Below are 19,222 nucleotides of genomic sequence, written 5' to 3' on the forward strand. Positions count from 1 at the left end.
AGCTTTTTGAGTAGCTCTGACTTTGCAGTGCTGCTACTAGGCAAAAACATTCTCTCCCTGAAGCAGATATCACAGCCATCTAAACTAAACAATACCGCTGCCGCCTCCTCCTCCTCCCCTTCTCTAGTCTTCAGTCTTTGCAGAGCAAGCGAGCTGGGAGCCGTGAACGGCAGTAACCCCGGAGAGCAGTCACAAGAGCGGGTCACTTCAGGTTAGCGTGCGCTCCACTCCCACGGAGGGGCGGCTGCCGGGAGCCAGCGCCATGCCAGCCAACAATTCCTGGCATCCATCCCTCCCCGGGTCCCACAACCTGTGCCCGGTCCCATTTACAGTGAAATTAAGACGATTCCAGAATCGGCTTCAGTTAAGACCGTGGCAGAGCGCTTGCTGCTAGCAGGGAGGCTGCCCTTCGGAGTTCAATTACAGCTGTTTCCCCTTACGTCACTGAAACTGGTCTTTTTTTCTTGTCTGGGATAAAAATAATTGAAACCGTGTGATACTCAGTTTGCTGATGTGGCTGAAAACGTCCCAGGGTAACGTGCCTTTTGCTTGGCAGCTGTTTTGGGTAGGACTACCTTTTATTCTGCCCTATTGCTGTGCAAACAAAGGCATCTTTTTCCTCTGTGTACAGTGTGAGCTGCTCCAGATGGCTTGACCGAAAGTTACTCCTTATTGTCTGGCAGGCTGATTTCTGTGTGAAAAGGAGCGACTTGCTCCCCTGTTTCGAAGGGCAGCAGCTTGAGGGGGTGGAGAGAACTATTGTTTGTGCCATGCCTAGGAGCCTTTCTAGCAAGGAATTTTAATTAGAGAAGGGTCTGAACAAAATACTTGTCTCTGAGTATGGAATAGATTGAATCTGTGTCCCTGGGCTCTTTAAATCAACCTAGGAGGACAGCTTAAACTCCGAGAGCAGGGGTGACTATTAAACACTTAGAGAGCCAGGTCTGATGCCTGTGAGAAGAAACAGCTCAGTAACCATTCACACATGAGACACTTGATTCCAGTGGTATGAACAGAGCAGCTCTGCAAGTCAAAGCTGGTGCCAAAGATTAAACAAAGCTCCTTGCTTAAACTGTTTCAAAATCATGTGTGAAAATGTATTTGCTAATGCAGTCCCTCTGCAAGATGGTTAGCACCTTCATGGGAATTAGCTGCATTTCCTATTTGTGTATAGGCTCATGTGTATAGGCTCCTATTTGTGTATTTGCTCATGTTAGGGAATTCTTGGTAAATTCTTAGCTAAAGAAGTTGAATTTTTGCTGAGGAAAAATCAGCTGTTTTACCTAAGGTACCAAAAACTCCTGAAGGGATCCCTTGAATTGGACACTCAAGCTGTCACACCTGAAATGCAGCCTTGGCCTTTTGGATGAGGAATCATCAAATCCAAAAATTGATATGAGCCTATGTAACCAACAAAAGCTGTTGTGTGGCATTTTCTTCACTCTTGTCCCACGATGCTGGTGTCCTGTCAGTTGCCCTGAACCTGTGGAGCCTGATTGAGTGACACCAGGCTGCAAACAAAGGCAGCAGTGAGTAGTGGGGAATTGAAAGTACACTTGAAGCAGCCACTCTGGACACACATACTTAAATCCCCAGGCTTTAGCTGTTCTCACAGCTGTCGTCCATCATATCAATGTGTCATGTGTTTTCAGGCAGCTAAAAATAGAGGCTCCTTGTGCATGTGACAAGTAGTAGCTGTTGTTCAGCATCTGGAATTTTTGTCCAGATGTTGGCATATCCAAAGCATGCACAGTGCTACAGGTGAACACAAAGGGTCATGTTTGCCTTCCAGTGCAGGGCCGGAGGCTCTGGGTGTGCTTTCCTTGGGTGAATTTGGATTGAATTGTTCCCGCACACCATCACTTTCTGTACTTTTGCCATCTGGCTTTGCCAGCTGTCCTGGACTTTGATTATCTGCATTTTATTTAAGCACAGGTGACAAAACCAGTACACAGTGACCAAAACTGGCAGATGGTCTCTGACTGACTCTGTTACTGTTGCTGAAAACAGGGCAGTTGGGCCACAGCATTTAAAGTTATTGAGATGAATCTGATGAGCAGTTGCAAATAGGTGTCTCAGCAGCTCTGCTTGCCCTTATTAGTGCATGTTGCTGTTCTGGGTAGGACAGCAGGAACATCCAAGTTAGTGTCACCTGGTATTTCAGTAGTAGTCAAGAAATCAGATCAAATACTACAAAAGATTTAAAAAAGGATAGAGAACCAGCTGTAGGGTGTTACCATGACACTGTGTAAAACCATGAGTTGCTGTCCTGTTTGATATGGAACAATATTGAGATCTCAGCACTTCCTCTCCAAAAAGGGGTAGCAGAACTGGAAAAAGTTCAGAGAAGTGCAATTAGGACATTTAGAAGTGGAATGACTTTCACACAGGGAACAAGGGAGTAGGCTGGGACTTGTCAGCTTGGAACAGAGTTGAGTTGGGAATATGACAGAGGTCTACAGAGTTGAGTGGCCCAGAAAAGAGAGATAGGGGTTAAATGTTAGTTGTCTCTTCCAGTGCGAAAACCATGGCACCACATGGAAGTAACCGTAGCGCAGTTAAGGAGAAGGGAAAGTAGGCTCTTTCCAGTGATGCGTTCAATGTTAAATACTTGTGGATGTTCAAAATTGTAGGAGTTTACCACGGAAGAAATACATTGAGAGTTAGGAAATAGAAGTTCCCTGAGCTGAAAATAAAAGAAAGCTGGAAGGTTACTTGGGGGAAGTATCCTACATTCTTGCCCTTATTTTTTCATAACATCCACTTACTGTCACCATCGCAGAGCTTACTGAGATAAACAGGCTTCTAGTCTGTATGGATGCATCTCTGCTGATGTTCTTACATCTCCAGGCAGGGAGTCTTGAGAGCAGTGCTCCAGTGTAGCATGAAACCAGTGCTCATGGAGGTGCATTGCTTTTTCTGTTGTGGTGAGCTTGGTCTTGCCTTTGAGTATGGCAGCATTAAAGCAGTGAGTGTCTCAGGCTGAGCACCTGGCACTTCTCTGTGTGACATATTGCAGGTAGATGCTCATGCCAGATAAATGAGTCTGGAGGTAGCAATTGTCCCGGCCAGTTGTGCTGTTGTCATCTCGAGCCTGCTGTTGGACCAGCTGGGCAAGAGAGCACTCCTTCCTGTGGCTGGCTGCGTGCACAGCTCATGCTGTGATCAGGCTCCAGGCTGCAGCTGGACTTGTTTTCAAGGGTTTTCTGGGAATGATGTTGACAAGGGGACAGGGAGGGGCTGGGACAGGGGCAACCGGTACTGATCTAGGAGGTCAAACAGGCTGGTCAATGTAAATCAACGGAGGCTTGCTGACCCTAGTGGAATTGTGCCAAGTAGCACTGCTGGGGCCTGCAGCTCATCCAGCTGTGTCCTATGAGCTGAACTCACTGTGTGTTGTTCTTACTCCCTCTTCTGACTCCATGCACACCACCCCACCCATGTGAGGGGGCTCCACTGGAACGTGTGAGCCGTTTTGCAGTCAGGAGGAGACGCGAAGCAGCTTCCACGTGAGCAGGCAGGGAGGGCAGGAACCACCTACAGCACTGGAGAAGAAAACTCAAGAGTAAAGAGCTTGGCAAGGGCATGTTTCTTGTGCAGGCACAGAAGAGACTTCCCTCTACATTATCCTATTGTGGCAGGGGGAAATGAGCTTTCCCTGGTCTTTACTGTTAATGTTGCATTCAGAGTGATTCTCATCTGTTTAAAAATGAATGTGTGATTTGAAGGAGAGTGACAAGATTTCCCTTCACTAATCCTGTTACTGACCCCACTTCACTCACTTCTCCCATCTCCCCATCCAGTTGCTGAGCATGAAGAGCTGGAGCGACATGAGGCAAGAGGTGATGTTCCTGACCAACGTGAATGCCTCAAACTCCTCTACGCAGATCTACCAGGCTGTGTCGCGCATTGTGTGTGGCCATCCTGAAGGTGGAGGTCTCAAAATTAAATCCCTCAACTGGTATGAGGATAACAATTACAAAGCACTGTTTGGAGGCAACAGCACTGAAGATGATGTAACTAACTTCTATGACAACTCCACAAGTAAGTGTAACCTGACATGGCATAAGGTCCCATCTACTTCATACTTGACATTTCTAGTGTTTCCCAAACTTCCACAAATTAAAGCAGGTGGTCTTGAGGGACAGCATACCTTCTGCTGTTTCGGAAAGGCACATGCATGCCACCTCCTGCACATGCCCTTAAGGCCAGTGAGAGTATCAGCATGCAAGGGATTCCCAAGGGCCTTGTGTGGAGTCCACAGAAGGTTGTGTAGTCAGCATCCTTGCTGGAGTGGGGAGAGAGAGCATAGTCACGTGGAGCCTTTGGGAATCTGGCCTTTTCTGAACAAATCTTGCTTGTGCCATGCGGCAGGGTTGTGGGAGCAGTGCAGAACTAGCAGTGTGGCTCTTAATGCTGGGGGCTACCTGGGTGCTCCATGTCTGTTGGGCAGACTGTGAAGGCTTGGGCTGAAAGGGGCTTTTTGTGGAACTCTGCAGTAGAGAAGGGTTTTTGTTGTCTGACAAATGCGGGCAGATGGCCAGTTGTCCACAACAGTGGCCAGTTGTCACCATGCTGTTCAGCCACTCACCCTTGTTCTCTCCTCCTCAGCCCCTTACTGCAATGAGCTGATGAAGAATCTGGAATCCAGCCCTCTTTCCAGGATTATCTGGAGGGCTTTGAAACCCTTGCTGATTGGAAAGATCTTGTACACTCCAGACACACCAGCCATAAGGACGGTCATGGCTGAGGTAACTCTAGCCTTATCCTCTGATAGGTAGAATAAGATACGTTGTCTGACAGTGCAGCTCAGCTGCTCTGTGTTAAATTGGGTGCAAACACAAGCCTAGAAAGAACAGCCTGCAAAGCACAGCCTCCCTAGTCTTTCACCTCCTGTGCACTTGCTGTTGAAGGCTCAGGGAGAAAAGACAAAGCTGAATTCTTTTTCTGGACTTGGCTGGAATCTTTTGTGGTGTTGCCTTTTGATTATCCACAGTCTTTGCATCTCTAATGTAGAATATGGGAGTGAGGAAGACCTTGATAAGCCTTCAGGTGTCCTTCCTCTCCTCCACTGCAGGCTGCTCAGTGGATCCTTAATCCTTTCCAATTGTGGTTTACCTAATGTGCTCTCTAATTGCCCCAGCTCCCTCAGTAAGACTCCTCTAGCACATGGGGAGGGGCTGTTTCTGTGTGCCCTTCATCTCCAAGACAGAGTCATTCTCCACCAAGCCTTGGAAGGCAGTGCTCAGCCACAGGCATTCACACTCCCTGTTACTGGTTTACTTCTAAGTGCACTTGATTTTCTCTACTCCAGTCTTCGCAGAAGCTGAGCTGCTGCTTGAATAAGAGCAACACTCAGTACTTTGCTTGACAGGTCAACACGCCCTCTCAGCCCGCAGTGGATTTCTGCCAGTGTTTGGAAATAACCTTCCTCTCTTTGACGACAGGTGAACAGGACATTCCAGGAGCTGGGTGTATTTCGTGACCTAGGGGGGATGTGGGAGGAGATAAGCCCGAAGATTTGGACGTTTATGGAAAGTAGCCAGGAAATGGATCTCATTCGGGTCAGTATGCTGTCCTTGCCAGAACCACCGCTCTTGTCTCCTGCAATAAGTGTTGAAATATTTGTTTTAGCTGGTGCTTCAGTGCTGAGTTGAGCAGACTAATAGTATGGATGGAACCCCTTCTTGAAACTCATTGTGATTGTACCAGTCTTGCATTATGCCTGGCAAGTGTAGAGTTCTGCATCTGAGGAAGAACAACCCCATGTATCAGTACAGGATGGGGGCTCACCTGCTGGATAGCAGCTCAGGGGAAAAGGACCTGGGGATCCTGGTGGACAGCAGCTGACCATGAGCCAGCAATGTGCCCTTGTGGCCAAGAAGGCCAATGGCATCCTGGAGATGCATTAAGAGGAGGATGCATTCTGACATGCATTCTGCGGATGTCAGAAGAGTGGGACCGGACTCTTCTCGGTTGTGCCCAGTGACAGGACAAGGGGCAGTGGTCGCAAACTGGAACACAGGAGGTTCAAGCTAAACATAAAAACTTCTTTATTTTGAGCGTGCCAGAGCACTGGAACAGGCTGCCCAGAGAGGTTGTGGAGTCTCCTTCTCTGGAGACATTCAAAACCTGCCTGGACATGTTCCTGTGTGATCTTTTTTAGGTGATCCTGCTCTGGCAGAGGGGTTGGACTGCATGGTGTTCAGAGATCCCTTCCAACCCCTACCATTCTGTGATTGGCATTCCTTCCTTCATGTAACAACCTGCTGCAAAGAGGAACAGTGTGTGTGTGTAACACCCATTTCTAGTCTGCCTCTGTGGGAAAATGAGCTGTTTCTTCCACAGTGTTGCCCTAATGCAGTATGAATATCTGGCTTGAGGTATTTCTGTAGAGCGGGGACTTGTGGGGCTGGTGATATGTTCAGCTCCCTGTGCTGTGCACTTCTCCACAACAGTGCTTTCATGATAGCAGCAAATCAAGCAGTGATACACCTGGATCATATTCTGGAAGGTGCCAGCTGGCCTCAGGCCTTATTGAGTACAGTAGGATTTAAGTGGTTATCATGCTAGAGCTGAACCTAAATGCCTGGCAGTAATCTGGCACAAATCTTGCAAGAACTTAATTTGGAGTTACATGGTATGCTTAATTTAGTAATACTTGAGTGCTCATGGGAGAAGAGCTAACATCACCCTACGGCTGATCGCTTCATAACGTGCCATGCATACTAGACCATGATGAGGTGCTGGGAGTCTTGTTCGGATTTGACACGCTTTCTGCCAGCCTGTTGGTCCCCTGGAGTGTTGTGCCAGGTGTTAGACCTGCATTACTGGGGCATTATCTGCTTAACTGGCTTAGTTCACTGTTGCTTCACTCAGGTGGATCTGTGCTGATGTCTTTGGAAGTGTAATCATGTAAAACTGAGATCGCACAACGGAGAAACTGTTGTAGAGTAGCTTTTCCTGCTGCCTCTGTGAGGCAGTTGGTTGGATGCTAAAGTGCAGCTGTTACACAGAGGCCTCTCCAGGTCTTTTAAACCTTGAAGTTCATTACTTGTTTACCCTAATGTAATGCTGTGCTGACTAGTGTCTGACATGCCATGTTACACTTCTCCATCAACTTGACATACCAGAGGGTCAGAGACATAGTTTTCATCACTTTTGTGCCTCTCTTTGCTTTGTGAAAGTTAATTCTGTAGATGTTGGCATAGGGGAGGTGAGAATCGGGGCCACAAACAGTAAATATTCCATTTGTTGCAGAAAGTGCAGACAGTGCAGGAAAGTGCACTGGACTGGTTTGCAGTCACGTCCTTTGAAAAGTGAATGTTGCTTCATTTTGTTTATTTTTCTTTTTTAAATGAGTCCTGGGCTTTTCTAGTTTTGTATTTTATCCTTCTTGTTAACCCTGCTGGCTCTGGTAATTAATCCTTTACAATTAGTCCTTTACAATTAATGATCTTCCCAGCAGTCTGGTCTCCTCTTCTGCATTGGCATAGTAGCAGGGGTTCATTTGTTGCCACATGTTACAGTGCGCACAAGCAGGAGTACTTCACTGTCAATACTTGGGCATCTCATGGGCAGCATCCGATTCAGTTTAGAGGTGCAGCACAGACTACTGGTACATGAACAGGCTGGAACAGAGAGTTGCTTGTTTGTGGCTGCTTACATGGAGGAGGTCAGTCCTTAGCTGTTTGCTAGCCACTGGGGCTGCTGTGCTGCTGAGTGACCGGTCATCACCTCCCAGCTGTCTGGTTTGTGCAATCTGTTTCGCATGTTGCTTCTTGCTGAAGGAGACCAAAGTGCTTTGCTCGCCCATCTCTGGCACTTCCAGCTTGCTGCTAATGTGGCTGCTTCAGGGAGGACAACATACGCCTCTGGAGTTAAGGAGCTTTAATGCTGCTGCTGAATGTGATGAGGCTGAGCCCCTTCCCTGCATGCATGGTGCCCTTCCTGCTGGCCAGGGTGGCACGAGCTAACCCTGGAGGAACTAACAGGAAGAGCATGCAGTGCAGCCGATCCCTGTCTGGTCAGATTTCCCTTTCGCATGTTGTTCTTTGCTAGCTTGGCCTGTTCTGTTTTCACAGTTTGTGATGCTGTTTTTGTAACTGACCCACTACTTTCTGGTTTGCTGATAACAGCAGAGCATGGGGAAGCTCCTCATCTCTCTGCTTCGTTCTTTGTTCTGGCAGAAAATCCATTTCCTGTTTTTATTGGTTAGGATTTTTCTAGTTTTCTCTCTTGGGCATGGGTTGTTGGTTTCCCCCCCCCCCCTACTTAATTTCAACTGTGTCCTTTACAATTAATGCTCCCCTCCTGCCTGCACTTATGTCATTGGCCTGAGAGGACTGGTTTCTGCTTCAATGGCAGGTGGTTCTACCAGGACTGCACTTGTGTGGGGTGTAATGGGGCTCTAGGCTGCCCTCAGAAAGCTAGCAGTTAAACCAGGTGACAAAAAGCACCGTCCCAGGCAGGAGAACAGAGAGGCAGGACATCATGGCTGTACAGAGCTGCTTCAGCCAGCTCTGATGGTGCAATAGCAAGATAAGCTAGGTAAGAAGGCCACCTGGCCTCTCGTGCTGCTGTTTCTGCTGAGCACTATGACAGTTCAGCCTCCAGCCATGCCATAGCCTCTCTCCATCCTAGGCAGGAGCAGAGGTTTGTTCTGGAGAGGTGAGCAGAGCTTGGCAACCACCATTAGCAGAATGCATTTCTCCCGAACACACATCTGCCTCTTCCCTGTTTTGCTGATGCAAGATCTGGTTTGCTTGTGCGGGGTGCAGAGCTGTGCATGGCTCTCTGCTGCCCTCTCCCTGAGAAAGGGGCGGCAGAGCATGCAGTTAATGTTAATCTAACATTAATTCTTAACAACTATTTCTCCTTTGAAAACAAAATATCCACAGACACTGCTGAAACACAGAGCTCTCTGGGACCTGCACTTGCCATCTTCCAACTGGACAGTGGAGGACATTGCCCATTTCCTGTCAAAGCATCCAGAGGACTTGGAGACAGCAAATGGCTCGGTGTATACCTGGGTGGATGCCTTCAATGAGACAGACCGGGCTATCCAGACCATCTCCCGCTTCATGGAGGTGAGATTCTGCTAGTGTGGGCCAGGAGCTGGGTAAGGGCAGCAGGCTTGTTCTCCACTCGCACAGTGGGGCGCATTCCTGGAAAGGCACAATAGATATTCCTCAGTCTGTTTTCTGTAAACGACCAAGCTTTAGTAGGGCTGAGTACTCAGCATGTTAGAAAATATCATTTATTTAGGTGCCTAAATATATATGAAGGAACCTAATTGTAGGCCTTGTTCTTGAGACTTTCACTTCGGTCATTGCATGTGGTTTCCCACCCTGCTGTTACTGCGCAACTGAGAGCTGCTGCTTGCTTCGGCAGCATAACAGCTTATATTTTGATCTGAGGTTTTAGCTGGGGACTGCAGTGAAGCTAGCAGCTCCTTTAAGCTGAGAAAGATGTAGTGAATAATGAAATTTGTTCTACTTCTTACTTGATCATCTTGGCAGGTAGGTGCAAACATAAACAGGCCTTGGCATGTCAGGGACCTGGTCCAAAGCCTTTCTCTCTCTCAGCTGATTTTTAGAGACTTTGAATCAAACCTAGTTTATTGGTAACAGAGAAAATAAGATTATCTATGGAAATTGATGCTTGGATGGGATTCTGTAGCTAGTATTACAATGCTACCTCACCTCTTGTCCAGAAAATACCTTTGCTAGGGTATTTCTCAGTGATGTATGTTTGACTGGCAGGTGACCATCAAGCAGCATCTCTAGCAGCTTGCTGGGCTGCCATGAGCCCCTGTAAAGTAGTCCAGTGCTCCAGCCTTTTCCTGGGCGTGGCGTTACCATTGCAGAGTTCTCCTTTTCTGTCTCTCCCAAAAGTGAACAAAGTGCATTCTGGTTTGGTAACTTATTCTATAAATGCCTCCAAATCTATCCGTGTGTAGTGTGTCAACTTGGACAAACTGGAGCCTGTGGCCACAGAAGTCCGGCTTATAAACAAGTCCTTGGAGCTTCTGGATGAAAGGAGGTTCTGGGCTGGCATAGTCTTCACTGAAATAGGTCCTAACAGCGTAGAGCTCCCTCAGCATGTGAAGTACAAGATACGCATGGACATTGATAACGTGGAAAGGACCAACAAGATCAAGGATGGGTGAGTCCTGATAGGCTGCTTTATGAACAAATTCTTAAGGGGGATGCGGTGATGAGGATTTTTAATGGAAAGGGCTCATTTCCTTGGTGCAGGTACTGGGATCCTGGTCCCCGTGCTGACCCCTTTGAGGACATGCGCTATGTTTGGGGAGGCTTTGCATACCTACAAGATGTGGTGGAACAGGCCATCATCAGGGTGCAGACAGGCACAGAGAAGAAGACAGGAGTTTATGTGCAGCAGATGCCCTATCCATGCTACGTCGATGACATGTATGTATGCAGGCTGCTTTGAAAGCTCCCAGGAGGGTTGTGGCTTGGGAGGCATGGGCTTTTGTCACACCTCAGACATGGTTTTTGTCCCTATTATCAATGGGGAAGCAGTCTCTTTAGTGTTCCTTATCCCTGCAATTAGGGCACCTATATGGAGGATTTAGAATACGTAGTTACTTGCAGAGTCCTTCTCAGGAGAAGGGCTGTCTGTCCAGGACTTTGACATCTGGAGTGCATTCCTGAGATGTGCCCATATCACCAAACCTGATACAGGCTAAAGTAGCACTGGGAGAAAAAGCAGAGACCTGGGCATGAGAGTGCGGAAAAAGGACAGTTGAGAGCAGACCACAAGAAAGCCAGGTCTTTTGCACCTGCTCTTCCACTGAGTGACAGTTGAAACACCAGCTCCCACTCCAGTCTGGTGATGTGCTCCAGACCCGTCAGCGTCACCTTGTGGTGAGACACTGATCCTGTGTCGTGCTCTGCACTTGAGCTCTTTGTGCAGTGAAGCCTTAGCTGTCACCATGCTCTGCTAGCCCTTGAATGGTACTGAAGTTGCACCGATGTTTTACTCTGTTCTCCTGGCTCCTTTCCTCCCTTCTCTCAGATTTCTGCGTGTCATGAGCCGCTCCATGCCTCTCTTCATGACTTTAGCCTGGATCTACTCAGTGGCTGTGATAATTAAGGGCATTGTATATGAGAAGGAAGCCCGACTGAAGGAGACAATGAGGATTATGGGACTTGACAATGGCATTCTTTGGCTAAGCTGGTTCATTAGCAGCCTCATTCCTCTCCTGATGAGTGCAGGCCTACTGGTGCTGATCCTTAAGGTGAGTTGAGTGGTTTTCTCAGTGGCAGCAGAGTCTAGGGCCTTGAGAGCCTGCTAAGCAGTGGTCTGCACTGACACACTGAGGAGGAGTAAGTAAGCATGAGTTGACCAGTAACTTTTTGCCAGCAAGGCAAAACAGGGCTGAGTGGCTGAAAGCAGAGGGAGAGTCTGTAGTAGATTCAGTGCTCTTGAAAAGGTGCCTCTAGTACTGCCCCACCTCTGAGAAGGCTACTATGTGAATTTCAGCAAGCCCAGCCTCCCTGGACTGACAACTCTGCACACCTGCTTAAGTAACTAGAGCTACCTTGGAGAGCCCTTTCAAAACCTGACGCACCTGTTTTTCTTCTGCCAGATGGGAAATCTACTGCCTTACAGTGACCCTAGTGTGGTGTTTGTTTTCCTCTCGATCTTCGGTGTTGTGACCATCCTCCAGTGCTTCCTCATCAGCACCGTGTTCTCCAGGGCCAACCTGGCAGCTGCCTGTGGGGGCATTGTCTATTTCACACTGTACTTGCCTTATGTGCTATGTGTTGCCTGGCAAGACTATATCAGCTTCCCACTCAAGATATTTGCGGTGAGTCTTGAGGAAACAGTCCTGGGTACCGGGCCTTCACCAGTATGGCACTCAGGAGCTCTCTAGCTGGACTCTGATAACAAGGCGGGGAGGTGGCAATGGGAGAGTAATTTTGCAGTGTCAGAAGTGTAAAATGGCTGTCAGGGATGGCCTTACTGAAAAGGTTGACTGAATCTGCTAGGAGCTGCTGGGAGGTTTTTGTTGACTTTGGTGGCAGAATTGATTTAGCCAGGCTAAGCCGCCTTGACCTCTGTGTGTTGTGGTGTTGTACCACTAAATATGCAGGCTGAAGGAACTAGCCGCTTTTCCTCTGCACAGCACTTTTTACCAGTCTGGAGAGGGTGGCTGTTAGTGATCTCATCCCTTGCATGAAAGTCCAAAGAGCAAGGGAAAAAAAAAACAGGGAAACAATCAATTCTGGGTGGTGGTCCAGCAGAGACTTACTTACTGGAACCAAGACTGAGTCTGCCATTCCCTCTCTGCAAATATGGTCATGCTCCTTGGACCTTTGACTTTTCCAGTAAGGTTTCTGGACCATGTCGCTTAGCCTTGTACTAGAGCTGAGCTGCAGTTGGAGAATAGTGAAAAACTGAATGCATATTCATGCCTCCTGTTTGCAGAGCCTGCTGTCTCCAGTAGCCTTTGGCTTTGGTTGTGAGTACTTTGCACTGTTTGAGGAACAAGGAGTTGGTGTTCAGTGGGACAACTTCTTTGAGAGCCCATTGGAAGAAGATGGTTTTAGCATAACCACGTCTGCTGTCATGATGTTGTTCGATACCTTCCTATATGGGGTCATGACCTGGTACATTGAGTCTGTCTTCCCAGGTGAGGTGTACTTCTGAGAAGGGATCTTGTCTTTACGCTTCTAAATGCATCCTTTCACAGTAATTGGGCCATTTTTAAGTAGAGCTGCAGAAAGCTCATGGAGGAAAACCACAGACCAGCATCAACCAATAAGGTTATTGCTAACAGCAGTGGCTGATGCACAGCACAGAGGCCCCACTGTGGCAATGGCTGAGCTAGTTCCAGCAGCTTTGCTGCACTTAGCTGTTCCCATCTCTGAATTTCCAAGTCCACAAACCCTGCTGCAGGGGAGGATTTGAGAGTATCAGTACCACATGTGGCTGTTAGCACCTTCCAGCACAGGGCTTTTAACCCTCATGTGAAGTCTGGGGAAATAGATGTCTCTTGCCCCCAAAGTTGGCAGCATCTTCGTGAAGTCCTGCCTAACCTAGGGGCTTACTGGAGGTGGAGTACTTCCCTTTTTGTCCTGAAAGCTAATATGAGAAAAGGGACAGATGCAGACAGGTTCATGTAACGCTTTTCTTTTTTAGGCCAGTATGGGATTCCCAGGCCCTGGTACTTTCCTTTCACAAAGTCCTATTGGTTTGGTGAGGAACCACAGGACAGGCTGCACCCTCATCCTGACCAGAAGGGACCTTCAGAAGGTAAGTGCTGGACACAGCCTTTCTGCAGTGAAGTGTTATGCTCTGCCTTTTTGAAAGGGAGAGCCTAAGGACAGCAGAACTGGCATGGCAAAGGTGAAATTTGTCATCCCTTTGTTACTGTGGTTTGGGTAAACTGGTCAGGTGGGTGAATCTAGATAAATCCAAGGTACTTTGCCCACTTGAGTGCAGGTGGGTACTCCAGCCTCATGGACTTGAGAATTCCTCTCGTTTTTGCTGACGATGGTGGCACTGAAGATCTCCAACTCCCAGTTGAGCCCAGTAGAGAGCAAAGAGCTAAAGGACAACTTTCGTGGAAGGTTCATGTCTATGAGGAAGCAATATCATCAGTTGTTCATATAGCTCATTTGTCCTTGGATCTCCACAGACTTGGGGGAATGTGGTGTTCGTTAGAACTCTACACAGTTGCTGTTAACACTTATCATATCTCTCTCTACTTCACTCTGTTTTCTTCCAGTCTGCAAGGAGGAAGAGCCTTTGCATCTGAGCCTGGGTGTTTCCATCCAGAACCTGGTCAAGGTTTATCGTGATGGCAAGAAAGTTGCTGTAGATGGACTCACACTGAACTTCTATGAAGGACAAATCACCTCCTTCCTGGGACATAATGGAGCAGGGAAAACCACTACCATGTAAGAACAAAGTAATACTTTAAGACAGTGGGGGCAGTGACTCTGAATATTGCCATTCCTACCAATTTGGTAGAGGCATCTGTACAGCTGCAGCGTGCAAGCTAGTGCAGACTACAGTGGTCCACTCACTTCAGTGAAATTCTGCTGATTGTGCAGCTGCCTCAGAAGATGCAGATACAGAGGTCTGAAACTGGAGGTAGTTCAGGTTGGGGCTATGATAAATGAATCTGCTGGCAGCACTTTTTAGTTATGCCATTTGTGATTCTGATTTACCAGTGTAAGGAAATGAACTGGGACTGAAGGGATGAGAAGCATTTAGAGGAAAATAAAGTTCCTTCAAGCAAAGTCACGTGGGTGTGCTTTCATCACTGTTAAAACTACTGGAGCTGGTATTTCTTTTTAACTGTTAGTGAGATGTTTCTCAGACTACTGTGCTGATGTGGGAGTTCCCTGGGGCTTCCACCCACTCTTAATTCATCCATCCTGGGATGTGCAGCAGCCATTTCCTTGTTGTGGAACCTGCTTATCTGTTGTGTTTGTCCTTCAGGTCCATCTTGACCGGCTTGTTCCCCCCAACCTCAGGTACAGCCTTCATCCTGGGCAAAGATATCCGCTCTGAGCTCAGCACCATCAGGCAGAACCTGGGTGTCTGTCCGCAACACAATGTGCTGTTTGACTTGTGAGTAGCACCTCTGAGGCACAGGACTGGTGTTATCCAGCAGATGTTTGGGTTCTTCAGAAGAGTAGAGTGCTTTCAGCTAGGGCGGTTCTATCTTTATTTGTGTGCATGGTGGGAGACAGCAGGGTGGGATGAGATTGATGCAAGGACATACTGTTTATTAGCACATTCCTATGTGCCTGTGAATTATCAGCAAGAGCCTACACCTTCATCTTTCGCCTCTCTTTAAAGAAACCTACTCCATTACACTTAACTAGGCCAAATGTTTCCCCACTGTCTAGTGATTTGGGATGTTTGGGGTACTCTGCCAAGCACCCTTAAAGGAGGATTATTTACATTGGTGCTAAATAGCCACACTCTGAAATTGAGCCCAAGCTGAGCACACTCAGTCTGTAGCCGTTCCTGAAACCTTAGCGTTAGAAGATGAGTAAATAAACATGCTTACTGTAATGGTAAGGCAAAGGATGCATCCCAGCATGGTACTGTTGACTGTGCCCTGAGCCTACTCCTGTTCCCTAGGCTGACTGTGGAGGAGCACATCTGGTTCTATGCTCGGCTCAAAGGGCTGCCAGAGAAGAAGGTGAAAGAGGAGATGGAGCAGATGGCAATTGATGTCGGTTTGCCTCACAAACTGAAAGCTAAGACAAGCAAACTCTCTGGTAGGTTCAGCTGCTTTTACATTTCTCAGCTGCTTCCTCGGTCCCAGAAAAACTCTATGGGTTTCACACAGGCTGCATCACAGATCTTAGTTGGATCCTTCAATTAAGTATAGAATACGACACAGTTAAACAGTTAAGGAAATCAGTTATTTATTAAGTACCTAATCAGCATATCTTAGTGAACCTAACAATCTTACACTATCTTATGCTGTCTAATAGCCATAAAAAACCACTCACTTTCTCTTGAGTATTGTTTCCATCATGACATGGTCCAGCTATATGTGATATGTGTTCTCCAAATGGTTACTATTATGTTTGGGTTTATGGGATTTAGGTGAGAGTGGCTCAGCCCATAATCTGTAAGTCTCTTGCTGTCTGTGAACTGTACATGCATTTCTTATGCTGACTTCTGCTCCTTCAGTTGGTGTCCTGGAATATCCTTCTCTTTCGTTCAGGAACAGCAGGATTCCTCTGTCAGTCTGTACCAGATAGTTGAGGGATGGAGACTCCTTTCTCTCCGATTCAGCAGTCAGGACCAACTACACATTCGACCTTGGGGAGGGAGAGCAGATGGCCACAGGTTGGCTTTGGTATTGAAGACAGTGATGTAATTCTTTGCTGCTGCTTCTGGTGCAGTTCCACAGGAGGGGTGTCTCTCGGGGGCCTATTTCTGCAGCTCAGGCTCTGAAAACCTGTACTGCAGATCCTCAAATATGGTTAGGCCTCCAAGCTGGCAACTTACTACTGCTGATGTTGAGGTAGTATGATTCATTTACAGAAGGGCTTGCAAGGTGTGGTTTCCTGTAGTAGGAGAGTTGAACTCCACTGAGGGAAGACCGTCTGGATGAATTATCCCCTGACCTGACAGTGACGGGACCCTGAAAGCCTGAAGCAGTAGTGCTTGGTCTTCTCAGGGTGCAATTCCGCTTTCTCTTGGAGAGCTCATTATCCACTGTGCTACAGCTATTGCTGTCCTCCTCATGTCTGGATCAGCCTGAACACCTCTTTCTTCTTGTGCCTGGCAGGTGGCATGCAGAGGAAGCTCTCCGTTGCCTTGGCCTTTGTTGGTGGCTCTAAAGTTGTCATTCTGGATGAACCTACAGCTGGGGTGGATCCTTATTCTCGCAGAGGTATATGGGAATTACTCCTGAAGTATCGGCAAGGTATGTGAGTTTTTTCTCTACTCCTAATTAATGTGTCATGGAAATCAAAAGAAAATCAATGATTCGTGACTGTTCCCAAAATAGCAATGTCTTTCCAAATCTGTTGTTGCCTGCACTGAGGAAGGAAAAAAGAACATACGGAACAAGGGTGTTCTGGTCTCTTATCTGTCCTCCAGTCTCATCCTGTTCATGCCAGAGCTCATGAACAAAGTTCCTCACTGAGTCGTGAGGGCAGTTAGTCAGAATTTCACCTTTGGTGCGCAGCAGTATCCTCTTCTGCTCTGTGTAACCAGCCTTGCTGACATGAAATTTACTTTGCTGAGCATGACAAGGGCCTGCAGACAGCAGGTAGAGTAAACCCATGACAGCAGTTGTGAACCTTGTCCAAAATCCTGGTGTCGTTCAAAGGAGCCTGGACTTGTGGCATCAACCTCTCATCCAGCTTTATGGCAAGATGTAGATGATTGTGACTTTGGCGTGGGAACATGAATGTGGTTGACTTACCAGCAGTGTCTTCCCTTGCTTTCTTCCAGGCCGCACTATCATTCTCTCCACGCACCACATGGATGAGGCAGACATTCTGGGGGACCGGATTGCTATCATTTCTCATGGCAAGCTCTGCTGTGTTGGCTCTTCTCTCTTCCTGAAGAACCAGCTGGGAACAGGCTATTATTTGACCCTGGTCAAGAAGGATGTGGATTCCTCTCTGAGCTCCTGCCGAAATAGTAGCAGCACAGTGTCCTATCTGAAAAAGGTACAGCTGACCCTTCCTGTTCATGTTCATTCTTCCTTCATGAAAGCTTAGGCTTATGAGAAGCAGCAGCTAAGATCTTACATGGTAGAATCTCTCAAAAAGAAATCCCTTATTCTTTAAAAGTGTTGCTTTCTTTTATAGGCACCATGCAAGATCATATCTAGTTAAACTTGCATGGGACATACATGTCTGTTATAGTTTCTTACAATGCTGGTGGTCCTAAGCTGATAAGAGGGATACAGAATAGATCAAGTGCACACTTCTGTAACACTGGCTTCTATAACTGTGACCTCTTGATGGATTTCAGCCCTTTGCAGTGGTATGTCACAGTTACTTTCTCACTCCTCTGTGGAGTATCAAACATGTTGCAGCATCTAGTTGGAGTTACCTAGAGTGTAGCATCTGGTGGGCCCCTTTTTGATTAAACAGGAGGAAACAATGGTTGGTTTCTCTTTTGTGACCAGGATGACAGTGTCTCCCAGAGCAGCTCTGATGCTGGGCTTGGCAGTGACCATGAAAGTGACACACTGACAATAGGTGAGCCTTGGAAAAGAATGTAAGATTCAGCCCCTGTGCTGACATTGCTCTATCTTTGACCTTGGACAGCTGCCTTAAATGTGTGCTCCTCTGTGGCTACCATCTTGGGACAATTATTAAATTCACAGAGATGGTATTTTTAGATCCGTAAATTCTGGAACATTTTTCTTTAGTGAGATATTTTTGATTCAAGCTGTACTGCGGTTTATATAGATTACATACTCGCTAGGCCTGTTAGCAGTATGTAACATTTGCTTGTGAGCTGTACATCAGTGACTTGCAGGGCAGGGCTGCATATAAGAGCTCTCCCGAATTCTGCAAATAAAAGAATAGCCAGGCTTGAGTCCAGACTTTTGTCCAAGCTTGTGTTAAATGTAAAAAGAAACCAAACTTTCCATGGAAATTAGCTGATTTCCAGAGATGTCACATTTTCTCTCCTTCCCTTTTAGCAAGGTTTTTCAGACTGAGCTTTTCTTTCCATATAATGAGCAGTAACAAGATGAACACCATCTTTTCCTTTTGATTCCTCTAGATGTCTCTGCAATTTCAAATCTTATTACCAAACATGTTCCTGAGGCCAGGCTGGTGGAGGACATTGGCCATGAATTAACCTATGTCCTGCCATACAAGGCTGCTAAAGAGGGAGCTTTTGTGGAGCTGTTCCATGAAATTGACGACCGTCTCTCTGATCTTGGCATTTCCAGCTATGGCATCTCTGAAACCACCCTGGAGGAGGTGAGTGAGATGAAGATTCTCTTTTGCCTTAAACTAGGCAAAATAAATCGTGGAAGAAATAAGAAAGAGACAGGGTCTTGTCTCTTCCTGTAGATATCTATTGTGGAACAGGCAGCTTTGTGTTCCTCTCCAAAATGGAGTGTCTTCTGCCCTGTTTAAGTGCATGCTCATAGAAGTGTGCACTGAAATCTGAAATGTAGTACAGGCAAGCATAGATTGGTCCTCTGTCCTCAGTTGCATTTCACTGAGATGTCATGTGGAGGTTGGCCCCCAATTTGGCTTCTAGTGACTGTGTAAAATCCTTTGAGATGTTTTTGGAGATACTTTGTGCTGCACTTAAATGAAAACATACATTTCAGTACTGGAGACCATACTTTACAGAACCCACTTAGATGTATGCCCTTGTCAAGGATGTTTTTATGGCTTGTTCGTTATGGCTGTGTTCCAGCAGACAACTCTCCTTTTATCACAGAAGTGTCATACACTTTATCCTCTTGTTTAAGTGAAATGTTTGTTGGGGTTTTTTTTGTAAATAATGATGAGGGAAACTGAAATAGCTGTGTTGCCACTTATTGAGGTTGTCCTCTAGGTCCTCCCACAGCTGTGTAAATGTTTTTTTTTCTGGTTTAGGAGAGTCCATGGAACAAGCTCCACAAAAGTGCCTATTCAATCCTGAACACTAGTGTGAGCACTGTCAGACTAGGAGGAAGATAGGACTACCCAAATTTAGTAACTAGGTCTTTATCTGAGACATGGGAAAG

At 46.9% G+C, this 19,222-nt stretch overlaps 1 protein-coding gene across 1 annotated transcript in view; it reads left to right on the plus strand.

The window, feature by feature from the left end:
• Nucleotides 1-19,222, plus strand: part of ABCA1 (ATP-binding cassette, sub-family A (ABC1), member 1) — a 76,591-nt gene that overhangs the window by 40,963 nt on the left and 16,406 nt on the right. The window contains exons 9-25 of the mRNA XM_010181945.1: nucleotides 3,804-4,044; nucleotides 4,612-4,751; nucleotides 5,448-5,564; nucleotides 8,901-9,089; nucleotides 9,962-10,167; nucleotides 10,260-10,436; nucleotides 11,044-11,266; nucleotides 11,618-11,839; nucleotides 12,460-12,664; nucleotides 13,174-13,287; nucleotides 13,763-13,934; nucleotides 14,482-14,613; nucleotides 15,133-15,272; nucleotides 16,298-16,435; nucleotides 16,969-17,189; nucleotides 17,654-17,726; nucleotides 18,259-18,461. Of these exons, the coding sequence (XP_010180247.1) occupies nucleotides 3,804-4,044; nucleotides 4,612-4,751; nucleotides 5,448-5,564; nucleotides 8,901-9,089; nucleotides 9,962-10,167; nucleotides 10,260-10,436; nucleotides 11,044-11,266; nucleotides 11,618-11,839; nucleotides 12,460-12,664; nucleotides 13,174-13,287; nucleotides 13,763-13,934; nucleotides 14,482-14,613; nucleotides 15,133-15,272; nucleotides 16,298-16,435; nucleotides 16,969-17,189; nucleotides 17,654-17,726; nucleotides 18,259-18,461 (2,913 nt within the window). The remainder of the gene's footprint in view (nucleotides 1-3,803; nucleotides 4,045-4,611; nucleotides 4,752-5,447; nucleotides 5,565-8,900; nucleotides 9,090-9,961; nucleotides 10,168-10,259; nucleotides 10,437-11,043; nucleotides 11,267-11,617; nucleotides 11,840-12,459; nucleotides 12,665-13,173; nucleotides 13,288-13,762; nucleotides 13,935-14,481; nucleotides 14,614-15,132; nucleotides 15,273-16,297; nucleotides 16,436-16,968; nucleotides 17,190-17,653; nucleotides 17,727-18,258; nucleotides 18,462-19,222) is intronic.

The sequence above is a fragment of the Mesitornis unicolor genome, unplaced genomic scaffold (genome assembly GCF_000695765.1).
Source record: "Mesitornis unicolor isolate BGI_N332 unplaced genomic scaffold, ASM69576v1 scaffold26083, whole genome shotgun sequence".
NCBI lineage: Eukaryota > Metazoa > Chordata > Aves > Mesitornithiformes > Mesitornithidae > Mesitornis > Mesitornis unicolor.